Source organism: Meriones unguiculatus, chromosome 7, assembly GCF_030254825.1.
Source record: "Meriones unguiculatus strain TT.TT164.6M chromosome 7, Bangor_MerUng_6.1, whole genome shotgun sequence".
NCBI classification, from domain to species: Eukaryota; Metazoa; Chordata; class Mammalia; order Rodentia; family Muridae; genus Meriones; species Meriones unguiculatus.
Window position 1 is genome coordinate 4247669 of NC_083355.1, and position 13582 is coordinate 4261250.

At 52.3% G+C, this 13582-nt stretch overlaps 2 protein-coding genes across 6 annotated transcripts in view; both read left to right on the forward strand.

Moving 5' to 3' along the window:
• Positions 1-2746, forward strand: part of Timp2 (TIMP metallopeptidase inhibitor 2) — a 47042-nt gene extending 44296 nt beyond the window's left edge. Inside the window, exon 5 of the mRNA XM_021639990.2 lies at positions 21-2746. Within this exon, the coding sequence (XP_021495665.1) occupies positions 21-218 (198 nt within the window). The 3' untranslated portion in view covers positions 219-2746. The remainder of the gene's footprint in view (positions 1-20) is intronic.
• An 8322-nt stretch (positions 2747-11068) lies between these two features.
• The window catches only part of Usp36 (ubiquitin specific peptidase 36), a 30516-nt gene continuing 28002 nt past the window's right edge, over positions 11069-13582 (forward strand). For 4 of the 5 annotated variants that reach the window (XM_060386308.1, XM_060386306.1, XM_021640008.2 and 1 more), the window contains exons 1-2: positions 11069-11205; positions 13056-13210. The gene's annotated coding sequence lies outside the window, so the exon portion shown is untranslated. Of the gene's footprint in view, positions 11206-11763; positions 11894-13055; positions 13211-13582 lie in introns of those variants that run through there. The other variant, XM_060386307.1, reaches the window with a different exon arrangement.

Below are 13582 nucleotides of genomic sequence, written 5' to 3' on the forward strand. Positions count from 1 at the left end.
CCCTGCACGTTTCTCCCCAGATCACACGCTGTCCCATGATCCCGTGCTACATCTCCTCCCCGGATGAGTGCCTCTGGATGGACTGGGTCACAGAGAAGAGCATCAACGGGCACCAGGCCAAGTTCTTTGCCTGCATCAAGAGAAGCGATGGCTCCTGTGCGTGGTACCGCGGGGCGGCACCCCCCAAGCAGGAGTTTCTTGACATCGAGGATCCGTAAGCGGGCTTGACAGAGCCCCTGCGGCCAACTGAAAAGCCTCTGAGGGTTTAGACTGGTCCAGCTCTGACATCCCTTCCTGGAAACAGCATGAATAAAACATCAATCATCCAAGTGGGTTCACGCTAGTGTGATTCTGCACCACCCCCCTATTTTCCCTAAACATAGTAGTGGGCCTGGAGGGACGGCAGGTCAGGGTCCTGCACCCCCTCCCTCTGCCAGCCTGAGCACTGTGTGCCTCAGTCTTTGATCCTTGGCATTGTCATGTACAGCAGACAGGTGGAATTTGAGGGTCCCCTAGCCCTGAGGGAGAGCCTGGGAATGTGCATTTTGCAGAAACTCTTGAAGGTTGTTGTAAGACTGTGTAGCCGGCCTACCAGGTCCTTTTCATCCTGAGAGGGACATGTCCCTCATTTTCTGCAGTGGCCACCCCTTGGCCCAAGATCTTGGGCCCTTGCAAGTGCCCCTGCTCCCCCTCCCCAATCTCTCCTGCACCTGGTATGGACTCCCAGCAGCGGGGACGCCCTTAGGTCCAAGGGTAGTCCTCCGGCCAGTTTTGTTTGTCTGGGAGTCTCAATCAGCCCCATGAATCCACAGACTTCAGTGAATGGGAGCCCACCCTGAGCCGTGTTTCTGGCTTCAGCCAAGTCATTTCTGCCCTCCCCTCCCCCGCCCCTACTCCTTCCTTGGTAGGGATCTGTGAGGTTTCATGCTAGGGGCAGGAGTCTGTGGTGAGGGGTGTTTGCTGTCCTTGTAGTCACTCCTAAACTTCTTACAGGCTTCAGGCGTCAGGGTTGAGCAGCAGGGCTTCCTGCTCTCTGTAGCATCACGCCATGCCACTGTTGGGGTGCGGGCAGCGTTCCCGTTTTTTTTGCACAAACTGAAGATGTAAAAGGCCAGTCCTTCTAGGCCCCAACAGAAAAGTTCTGGCGTGATCTCCCTGATAGACTGGCAGGCGCTGCTGCGTGTGGACTTGTGTTAAGTGTTACTAAGCACAAGAATTCCCGGGGTAGGGAAGACCGGGAGGCGGGCGCTCTTCTTGCCACGCCCCCAGGATGATTTGGCTTGCTTTTCGAGCCAGCTCATTTCCCTAAAGGTGAACATAAGGCCGAGAGGCAAGAGTACTCAGCTCCGCTTCTGTCTCTTAATGTCACTTACAGACCTTATAGGGAACTGGGGCACCTACTTGCTCCCTAAAAAAATTGATTTTCGGATGCCAACAGGATGGGGGTTAAGACAGGCAGATTTTTGTCACTAACAGTATAGATAGTTGCTCTTCCTCCTACCCATGTCTTAAAAATAAGCTGTCCCGAGGACACGCATGTATATTATCCAAACATGCACGCATATGCTCACACAGACTCTGAAGTCTGCCGCCTGCGAATGGTCCTTTTGTAAAATGCTTCCAGAAACCTCTCTCCTCCAACCTGCCCCTACCATCAGAAACCCCAAAGAACCTGTTAAGGACTGTCCGCCAGCCCCCCCTCCCTACCCACGCCCCCACACCAGGACCTGGCCAGCCCTAGGACGCCCAGGAATCAGTCTGCCCGCCGAGGCCACTGTCATGGTGTGCAGTGATGTCGTCCTGGGATGCTGTCGTGGACCAGCCCACCAGACGCTGCAGTCTAGCCCAGCCTGCCTGCTCGCTTCCTGTGCGGTGGTATCATATGTAACAATGCCCATTTCTGCTGACTTCTTGACATGTTCTGGTTTGTCTCTGCCGTTCGCTGTGAGCATTTTTGTGCTGTGTTTATGCCCTTGGTAGCATTAGACTTTGCACTTTTTTGGAAACAAAAATGTTTCAGCATCAAGGAAGCATTTGACCCAGAGTGGAAAGCATGGCATGGTGGCTGGCGTGGGACCGAGGAGCCCTTCTAATCTTTCTTTGAGTTCTTTGAACATCTGTTTTTCCAGCCTCCTGTCTTTTGTGTCTGGTTCGAATTATTATGAAGGAAAGACTCGAAGTAGATTGGTTCTAAAAGGTGGCCTTTACACTTCCTACTCGTGATGGTTGTCCTAGCCGGACCAGGCGGATGAGAGGAGAGCAAACAAACTATTGGGACAAAGTGCCAGACGGCAGCTGAGCAGCGGCCACGCAAATGCCTTCGCAGCAAATCAGTTGCAATATATGGTTTAAGGTGTTGTTTAACTTCTGTTCTAAGCACTGGGCTTTCCTCCTTCTCTTCCCATCATGCCGGAAAATCGAGGTACTTCAGGTGACGTTTACATGTGGTTATTTCCAAATCTCTGCTTGATGCATATTAAGACATATCTGTGAGCTTGCTGCGTAACCTAAAGCTTTGTTGGCATTGTTTCTGTTTGAACTGTTGGTTACTGGGGGGGAAGCGCCGCGTTCATGCTGGAATGTGAAGTCTGAGACTTACGCTTCCCCCCCCTCCCCGGCAACGCATGAGCTGTTGAAGGTCAACAAGCCAACTGCGCGTGTTTCTGATGCTTTGTATCAGTTTTTATTTTTATTTTTATGAGTGATTGCTCTGTCAATGGACAATAAACCGTATTATCAAAGAGAAGGTTGACTCCCCGCGTGGCTCTTTCTGTTTTAGCTGAGGGATGAGGGCCGGGCCCCTGCTAGCTAGAGGGAGGGGAGTCACAGAGGGAAATGAAGGTCAGAAGGCATTAGAGTTTTGAGCCACCATGTAAGTGTTGAGAGCCAAACCTGGGTCCTCTGCAAGAGCAGCCAGTGCTCTTAACTGCTGAGCCGCCTCTTCAGCCCCTACTTGTGCTCTCTTTAATAACTGAGAGGAAGAGTACTGCCCAATAAAAATCACATTCAGCATGACTGACACGATGGCTCAGCTGGTGAAATCAAAGTGTTCGCTGCCAAGCCTGGTGGTCTGAGTCCGACCTCTGGAACCCTCATGGTCAGAGGAGAGACCCTACTCCCACAAGCTGACCTCTGACCTCCACATGTACACACATGAGTATACATACATACAAATAAATCCGTGTGATTATAGTTTTTAAAATGTGAGCCCTGCAGATGTGCTGCTGTGCAGGTAGAATTCTGGCTCTTGAGAAGCTGGGACATGAGAATCGTGAATTTGAGGGTAAGTTGGACTATATAGCCAGACTGCCTCAAGAAAAAAAAAAAAAAGATGGTAAATGAAAATCTGAATTGACGGAAAGATGGGGTGTGGGTTGGCAGCACAGGAGTACTTCTGTAGGCATTGCCTAGAAATCAAACTGACTGCTAAATTCTACTGGTGGGTCAACCACTGTGTCTCATCTTGTCCCTTTTAAGGGAAGTCACAAGGAAACCAGGCACAATGTTCAAAAGTCCTGTGTGTTGTGGGACTTCTCCTGGGTAGATGTGAACAGATTTTTATTCACTCTGGATGGAAAACCAATGGCAAACCATAGAAACAGCCCACCAAACCCACTATGATGGAGGCTGAAGGTGTGGCCCAGCAGGCCGTGAGGCCCTGGATTAGATACACCTGGTATAGAGGCACATGACCATAATCCTGGCATTCAAGAGGTAGAGAGGCATGAGGATCGGGAGCTCAGAGCCACCTTCAGCTACATAGTGAGTTCCAGGATAGCCTAGGCTACCCAGGACTCTAAAAACACAAACAAAAGCCCAGCAGTCACTTGAGGACCCAGTGAGCTTATCGGGATTATTTACAGGGGCACGGATGACTCAAAGGCAGCTGCATCACCGGGAAGGGCGCCCCACCCTAGCTGGTGCTGCACCCCTGGAAACCCCTGCTCAGTCTGAAGGCAAGGTCACCAGATTCTCCTCTCCCCAAAGACTGCTTACTTCTTATATCACCCGGGGAAGTTGGGGTATTGTGAGTCTTCTCACTGAGGCTTTGGAGCCTCCTCCTAGCTCTAGGGGGGAACATGTCCGCTCAGAGCTGTCTGGAGGTGGTGGGGTATTCTTAATGCCCCAGCAATGAGCTCTTAAGCCTAGCCCCCACCCCTGCAAAACCCAGGCAGGTAATAAATCTCCCAGGAAATGTGGTGTCCAGCGTTTATAGTCTCCCACTTCCTGGCAAGTATTTCCTACTTTCTAAATTCAGTTGTCAGTTCATCTTGAAGTTATCTGAAGAAAATAAGCCCACTGGGTTATGGTGGTTTGATCCTATGCTTTAATCCCAGCACTCGGGGATTGAGGCAGCCTGAGTCTGAGGCCAGCCTGGCCTGTGTAAGTGAGTTTCAGGTGAGCCAAGACTGCACAGTGAGAGCCTGTCTCAAAAACAGAAAATGAAAAAAACAAGCCCAGAGTCAAAGAATAAGGAGGGGAGGGGAGGGAAGAAAGAGAAGAGATATAGGTGGAGAGTGCTACAAGGGGGATACCTGTTGCCCTCCTTCTGTCTTTGCACCCGTACACTTGTGTGCATATACATTAGACACACATACAAGACCACCAAATCAGATTGAAAATCATGACTCTCAGGTAATCTTGGGTACACATTTGTGAAGGGTTCTGGAGAACCTCAGGCAAGCTATGCAGACATTCCTGCCTTGCCTGGTCTGTGTCCAGATGATCTTCTCTTCAACTTCTAGAGAGAGCTGGCCCCTCCTGTCCTGGCTCCTGGGCCTCTGTCTGGCCCTCCCTCTGCAACCCTCTTCCTTGTTCTCCTTGCTCTTGCTCTTCATTCCCTGCTCAGGTTCTTAAGGAAAGCGCCACACTTGCCGAAGGTGGCTAAAGTGTGCCTGTCCCCTGTAGGCCTCATTGTGAACACTGGATCATCCCAGTAACTGGGATGCATTTAGGACCCATGGGGGAGGGTGAAGGAGTTGACCAGACATGGGATGTGGGAACAAGAAATATGCTTAGTGCCATGGATGGGGCTGTTGGGAAGGGTGTGGCTCAGTGTCATAGGGGCTGAGGTCATTGGGAAGGGGTGTGGTCTCAGGAGAGTATGAAGGCCATAGGTCAAAGGCCTGGGACCTTCTGAGGAATGGAAGAGGCTACAGACTCAGGGTTGGGATCCTCTCAGCAAGTTTCCCATAACACCTGTAGGTCCTACTGAGGATGAATATTGGAGTACATGGGAGAGGTGTGTAAGGGCAAAAGAGCACAGGGCTTGGGCCAGGATCGTAACTCTAGCTACTTAGGAGGCTGAGGCAAAAGGACAGAAAAGTCCAAACTAGCCTGTGCAACTTAGCAAGATCCTGTCTCAAAGAGTGAACCCCCCCCCCCGACACCCTCACCCCAGCAGTGGGCAAAGAGACATCTTGTTGGTGGTGGTGTTGTATATCAAGTCGGGGGCAGAGACATGGCAGTCCTTTGTTTACCCTGGCTTGGTGGCCAAAGCCGTTGTATGCCTTAGACGCATAAAAATCAAATCAAACCCAGGCAGCACAGCCATGGGCGGGCCATAGACACACAGAGCCCTGCCTACCACCCACAGCAAAGCAGGGGAGGAGGAAGACAGACAAAGACCTGCCCGAGGGAAGGCATAGATACCCACTTGCTGGAGGGTGTCTCCCAGAGGCTCAACAGCCTCATGGCCATCCTTCAGCAGAAGCACCACAGAGTATGTGCTGGACAGATGGGAGAGAAAGGGAATTGGAGCAGCTGGAGCAGTATGAACGGAGATGGAACTGCAGGCTGAAGAGGAGCAGCCTGTTGTGAGTGGCCAGCCTAGCCACCCGGGGCCATAGTGAGGCCCCAGCCTGAGCTGCTGCTGAGGGCCGTGTCTGGGTCTTTGGCTATACAGTGGCAGGAGTTGGTGTTAATCTCTGCGGCTCATATTACCCGTAGAGAACGTGGGGATGTCCCTGGTTGGGGCCTCACGGGTGTCCAGGAGCTGTGCAGAACTGGCCAAGCCCCTCATTGGCTCTGGGGTTCTGGAGAGCCGGCCCCACCTCTCACCTGTGATAACACTCCGGCTCTGCACCTTGCCCAGGCAGCCCAGGAGAGCTGGCCGTAGTGGGGGGTGGGGGTGAGCCGGCCCCAAGGCGTGAGTGTGGGAGAGCTGACTCCACCACTCATCTGCCGTGAGCACGTGAGTGTAGTATAGGAGTTCCCATGAGTGTGTGTGAGCAGAGTGCTGAGAAATTGAGTGCACGGAACATACGGCGGTGAGTACTGGCGGGGGGTGGTGGTGGTGGTAATTATTCCAGACATATGAAGGTTGTGTGCATGTGTAGGTCTGGGCGGCAGCAATCCCTGGGGACCACATATGTATGGAGAGTCCTTCACTCAGGGGAAGGACCCTGCCAGCCTGGGCACAAGCTGGCTAGGGGCCCAGAGAAGTTCCAAGGGACAAGCTAAGGACCTGGGAGCCCAGGGGGTTCCTGTCTAAAACACTGGCCGCTTGTAGTCTCACTCAGGCCTGGGGGTGGCTGATGTATCCCAAAGATACATCCCAAAGGGAGCCCCACATGACTGAAGCTAGGATTCCCAACCGCCACTGCGGGAGGCATTAAATAGACACACCTTGCTAGCACAAAACAAAACGTGAAAATATGAGCAGCCTTGCCCTGGCTGTGTGGAAGACCCCACAACAGTCTCTGGGCTTGCTGAGGTCCTCAGGGACTCCATCCTGGCCTCTGCGGTGAAGGAATGTGTTTCCTGCATTTCATTGTTGCTGTTGTTACAAGGCTGCTGAGCGCCTGGGTGAGGTGTTCACTTCTGGTACCAACCAGTGACAGTGGCATAGGAAAGGTTTTCCCCAAGTGATTGAGCCTAGCAGTGTGGGTTTTTATTTGTCTTAGTCAGACTTCTGGAACAGCAACCCTAATGGGCAAGAGACAACCACCCTGAACCTGGCCCTGTCTGCACAGGTAGGGACGGTGACACACAGCACCGTTGTCCCTGAGGACCTGAGGCTCTGAGGACTGTGCAAGTGAGGACACTCTTTGTCAGAGGCCCATGGCCCAGACTGTCAGTGCGCGTCATGCCCTCTGACGCCTGGCTGTTATAGAGAACAGGCTCTGCGCTGAAAACCCCATCTGAATGGCTGTGGAGCTCGGGCGGCACCCCGGATGGAACACAGGCTCAGCAGAGGTGAGTCCCACCGTCAGCACAAGGCAGGTTGTGCCTGGTTGGCACCATTGCCCATGAATGACAATTTCAGGGCAGCGGAAGGTCAAATGGATGATTCTGCATCCTAGAAGATCAGTTGCTATGGAAACTCAGGAACAAGGTGCCCCCTTAGCCTGCTAGGGCTGCAGGGAGCCTACAGCTAAGCTGGCAGAATTAATGCAATTTGGAATAGCCATCTCACATGCAGAGATAACAGCAGTGCTCAGGATGGGGGAGGGAGGGTCTTACTTTCTTTTCTACTGATGTGAAGAGACACCACAATATATAAAAGGAAAAAGCATTTGAGTTAGGAACTCTCAGTTCCAGAGGATTGGAGTCCGTTACCATGTATGGCTGCACACAGGCAGCCCTGGTGCTGGGGCAGCACCAGAGAGCTTCCATCTGAGCCACAAGCAGGAGGCATAGGGAGAACTAACTAGGAATAGCATGGGCTTTCGAAACTGCCAACACAGAGCTCACATCCTAATCCTCCCCAAAGAGTTCCACCAACGGCGTGGGGAGGAGACATTCAAATATATGAGCCCATGGGGATCATTCTCATTCAAACTGTCACAGGTGGTGTTAGGTTTTGCATTTTTTTAAATTTATTTTCGTGTGGTGTGGGGTGTGTGTGTGTGTGTGTGTGTGTGTGTGTGTGTGTACACTCACCTGTAAAGGCCAGAGGTTAACATCAGGGTGTCTTCCTCAGTTGCTTCTCTACCTTATATTTTGAGGCCAGGGCTCTCTCTGAACCTGGAGCTTGTATTTCAGTTAAACCAGGGAGCCCCTAGGAGCTGCCTGTCTCCCCTCCCCAGTTCTCAGGTTATAGATGTGCACAACAATCTCAGGGTTGTAGATGATTGCTTGGGTTCCTGCAATCAGCTTCTCATGCTTACCCAACAAGCACTTTACCCGCTGAGGCATTGCCCCAATTCCTGTCCTGGTGTATGGAGACATCGTACAATATCCAGGAGCTGGGAAGTTGTGTGTATGTGTGTGTGTGTGGGGGGGGGGGGACTGAGTCCATTTTGCCCTGATCTCCAAGGCAGGGAGCAGACCAAGTAACTATTGAGCAACAAAGTTACTACTCTAATAACGCATCTTTTCCCCAAGTAAAATCTAATTCCATTAATTTAGGGTATATCTTCAAAACAAAGGTGCCCTGCTAGGCATAGTTCGTCATGCCTTTAATCCCAGCTCTCAGGCAGGCAGATCTCTGTGAGTTCAAGGCCAGCCTGGTCTGCAGAGCAGGGCTTCACAGTGAGAAAAACAACAACAAAGCATGCTCCTTCCTTTTCAGCATCTCTCTTGTTTTCTCTCTTAAGATTCAGAGATTGTTCAGTTGTCTTATCTGAAAGTATCTTGCTTTGCATTTTGTCTCCTCCAAAGACATTTATCCACAGTGTGTCCAGAGACATCGTGGTCTCTGGCTCTTGGGAGTTATGGTAGGGACAGAGGAGAGGTTCACAAAATAGTCCAAAAGAATGGCAGGGAAGGAAGGAATCCAGGGAGACTTGAAGAAGGAGGCAGTGCCTGAGCCAAGGGTTGAGAGGCAATGGGAAAGGGGATTCCTGGCCAAGACCAGCTTGAGCCTGGAGCAGGGATTTCTGGTTGGGGCAGAGATGGAGTATCTGGATTTGGCTGTGAAGAATCCAGAATTCAATGTCTTGAGGTTGAGGTCAGCTTGCGAGGCAGGAGGCAGTTAAGAGGCTCACTCAGCTTCTCAGTCAGTGCCAGGGCTCAGGGAGCAGTTTCAGTCAGGGGGGACATGCATGAAGCTAGACCAGGCTGGCCTTGGATTAGCCATGTAAGTGCTGATGACCCTGAACTCCTGATCCTCTACTTTTGAATGCTGGGATTGAGTTAACGGCTACTGCCATACCCTGCTTAACTATGTGGTTCCATTTGACACTGGAGCAATGCGTTTGGCTGTTCTACTGATATTGATGAAGATGGTGAGGGACTTTTCTTTTTTAGAAGATACTTGTTTTTATTTCATGTATATGGATAATTTGCCTGCATGTATGTCTGTGCACCAGTGTGCATGCTTGATGCTGCAGAGGCCGGAAGGGTGCCCTGGAACTGTAGTTACAGTTGTTAGGATTGATTAAATTTATTACCTGCCAAATGAGCTACTGACCCTGTCTCCCACCACCACCACCACCACACATACACACACACAGATGAGAAACCAAGCCCTGGGTAAGAGAAATGCCCACAGTAACAGAGTAATTAGGGTGAAGTCTCACGCTGGGTGCCAGGAAACATGGTGAGACACTGAATTAGCCAGGGATTGCATCAGGCTTGGGCTAGCGAAAGCAGCTCATTGTCTCCAACCTAGAAGAATGGGTTTATAGAGCCAACTCCAGCCAGGGCAGGAATAGTGGTCAGGGGACAGGAGAGTTAGTCTAAATAACTCTCTGGAGGGTTGGGGACTAGAGTGATGGCGCAACAGTTAATAGCCCACACTTCTCTTACAGAGTTCGCCTGGCAGTGATGGTGTACGCCTTTGATCCCAGCACTTGGGAGGCAGAGGCAGACGGATCTGGGTAAGTTCAAGGCCAGCCTGGCCTACATACAGAGTGAGTTCCAGGACAGCCAAGGTTACAGAGAAACCCTGAGGAACAAACAATAGCAGCAACAACAAAAGAGTACCAGAGTCTGGTTCCCAGCCCTCACCTTGGGAGCCCACAATTTAGAGCTGCCTCTAATTCCAGCTCTAAGAGGGGGTGGGACACCTCTGGCCTCCATAGGCCCTGCACTCAGGTAGATATACCACCATACAGACATAATTAAAAAGAATAAAATATTTTAAAAAATTAAGGTAACATTTTTCTTTTTACTTTTCATGTATGTTCATCTGTGAGCGTATGCCACGCGTGGAGGAGTTACAGATGGTGGACGACCACGTGTGGGTGCTGGGAAGGCCTTGGCAAGAACAGTAAACCCTCTTCACCTCCGAGCCTTGTCTGTCTCTAAAAGGGGCACTTTTTACATACTACACATGTAAGCTGACAGGATTTGGGCTTTGTCACCACTATTTCCGCCACCACACAGACACTTTTTAGTGTTCTTCTATGTGGTCCAGGATAACACATTCCCCAGGATCCTCCAGCCACAGCCACTTATATTAGGGGGTGAAGTGGCTCTTGTTTTGTCTATAGACGAAATCCATGTATCCCACGGATGACTCTTAAGTTCTGGCCATCCCCCCCTCCACTCTTCAGAGTTGCAGTAACTGCTTTCTTGTGCCACCAAGCCTGGCTCATGTAGTGATGGATGAAACCCAGGGCCTCATCCAAGCCCCGCTTGCCGGCTTTTTCAAAAAGACACCAGCAGCCAAGAAATTAACGAAGGGTGAAATCTTCATAGCCTGGGTCCCTGGACGGCCAGGCTATGTACTGTGCCTGCGCCCATCGCAGGCTCACAGACCCAGCGCCACTCCGCTCAGTCCTGAGCCCTGAGCTCACTGGGCCTGCGCACTCCAGGTGTCCGGCACGCCGGCGGAAGTGACGCAACCCTACGTACTCGCGGGAACCGCGCCAGGACACAGCGGGGTCTCTGCGCTCCCGGATGCTTCCGGAGCTTTTAGCTCTGCGCGCTTGCGTCATCGCGCAGACTGGAGGGAGAGGTGACGTAGGCGTCGCGAATTGCAGAGAAGGGCGGGTCCAGGGAACCGATTCAGATGAGCTCCTCCTCTTAAAGCTAGCAGGGAATCTCACGCGGTCTCAGGGACCGCTCCGCAGTGCGGCTCCTTTAAGCGAGGTGGTGACACGTGTGTGAGGCTCCGGAGGCCCGGATGGTGCGCGTGCAGGCCCGGCCCGGAGCGGACGCTATTGCTGCGCGGGCCTTCCGCGGGCCGCTGAGAGGCCTGGGAGGCTGAGGTCGGGCGCGGCGGAGCGCAGGTGCCTCCGCGGGGTTTGGCACGAGGCAGGGCCGGAGGTGCGCGCTCCTGCCCGCGGGGTTTGGGGACTCCACGAAGGCTGACAGGTGCGTGGCCGGCGCCCGCGAACGCGGGGAGAAGAGGGGACGCGCGGGACTGGGATCCCGGGGAGGACAGGGCACGCGAGGGGTGTAGGGAACACTGGAGAGGGTTGGGGTGCGAGAGGCCTGGAGGATCAAGGGATGCCAGGGACCCCCAGGAAGGGACAAGTGCTGCGACGGGTGCCTGCGAGCCCTAGCGTGGCCAGGGAATTGCGTCAGTCTCGCTCCATCCCAGGATGCTTCTGGAATCAGGGGTCGCAGGGATCCGGGTGACCCCGCGGTTGCTCTCTCGGAGCGGCTGTTCCTTTGACGGTTCCCGGGGTTGCGCGTCTGGGCGGAGGCAGAGCCGTAGTCCAGCATGCAGTCTAGGGCTGGGTCCATCCCTTGACGCGGATCCATCCACGCCGAAATGTCACATAGCAGGACAGCATTCTAACCGAAACGTCCATTGCTTCTGGTGTGTGTGAGCCTACCTGCGTCTGTGGCGTGACCCTTGGTGGCGGGGATGGTTAAAGAGCATCCTAAAACAGGGAGGGATGTACCCCAACAACGTGCGTGGTCTAGCTTAGCAATGGATGCCAGAGAGTCGTGTGCTTCAGCTGTTCCCGGCCCGGAATGCTCTGCTGTGGGAACGTTGGAGACCCCAGCTCTGTCTGCCTCCGTCACCAGCTTAAAGTGATCCTGGGAGTCTTCGGTAAGGTTTTCTTGGAAACCAGTTTAAAGAGAGGAGGGAAACACTGTGTTTAAATGGTGTTTGTCAGAAGGGAGTGTCCTAGTCCTGAAGAGACCTGGGTAGGAGAGAGCATCCCTCAGTCACACGTGTGCTGCGCGTGTGTGCGTCAGAGGGCTTGCTGGGAATTACAAGAGCATTTTTCTTGCTCCTGCATCACACAGCTATATCTTTCAGGTAGAATTGTAGAGACTTTTCTGCCATAACTTCAAAAATTATCCTGACTGAATGAGCCTGACTTAAGTGTAAGGCCATGTGGCGAATGACTTTGGGTTAACGCTCCCATTTGGTCATCCTGGGCCCATGTTAGGCCAGGACATAGTTCTCAACCTCCCCACAGGCAGGTGTGACTGATGTGTGGCCAGGGTCACTTTCAGAAGACAGGGATCAGAAGACAGGCTGCGTCCCATCTGTGTCCTCTTGGTGGAGGCATTGGAGGGATGGAGTGAGAGTTCTGGGGCATGCTGCAAGGGAACCTGGGAATAGGGAGGTGAATCAGGATTGGTCAGACAGTTGCTGAAGCCTCAGTTGTGTCAGCTGTGCTGTCCTTTGCGTTTGTGTGTGTTTGAATAGATGCAAACCTCACGGGATTGAGTCGATCATAGATGGGAACTGAAGAAAAGGTTTATACTTGGAATTTCATAATTATTGAGAGAAACAAAAGCCCCTTACTGGCTAATGAAAAAAAGAAGTTTGAGATTTTTTTTTTCCTTATTATTGCCTCATATCTTTGGACATGATATTCAGACTGGAGTTGCCCCATGGGTGTGGGGAGTGTGCAGAGTGTGACGGAGAGTAGAGGGCCATGTGTGCATGTCATAAATTCAGTATCTGTTAGCACAACTGCCCTCTGGATCAGTGTGAATTCAGCATAGAGATTCCTTTTTTCTTTTCTTTTTTTTTTTAAGACAAAGTCTCGCTACGTAACCCAGGCTGGTCTTGAATGCTTGATCCTGCTGCCTCAGCTTCTTGAATGTTGGGGTTACAGGCGTGCATCTCTGTGCCTGGCTTTTAACCTCACTGATGCTGTTTTCCTGATAGAAGGTCACAGTTCACACAAAAAAGCAACTGAAGAGGTAGCTGGAGAAGCCAGCCGTGGGTGACAGTCTCCTTGCTCATCCTCCAGGTGCTGGTGCCTGTTCTGGACTCTACACTGGGCAGTGTTGGTGACTAAGCAGGCCGAAGTCCAGGTGGAGCCAGGACAGCTCCACCCCCCACCTTGAGAACCCGGTTCCCTTCCCTGCTGCGGAGAGAAGCAGCTACCAGGCTCAGGCACCCCAGGTAAGGCCTGGAGGGGTCCTTGTCTCTTCATTTCTTCCTGGGGGTGAAAGTCTTGCTGGGTCCCATCACAGAAGGACTTGCCATTCTTGTGCCAGAGGCCTGGTGCTTGCTTCGTTCTGTTTTTGTTTTTTGATTTTATTTATTTGGGGGTGTAGCAATTTTAGGGGTACATGTGTAGCTGAGTCTTGGGTCGTCAGGGTAGTGGGGCTCATCTGTCTGGTGTGAGTGAGCAGGTTCAGGAGCGGATGGTCGCCAGGTGGGTTGAGAGTTTGGAGGCAGGCGGGGTGGTACGAGTGTAGCAGTCAGGTGTCGGGCTCCTCTTTGGGACGGTTTCTGTGCTGTTGTCCTGGTGGACCGTGCCTCTGTTAGGGA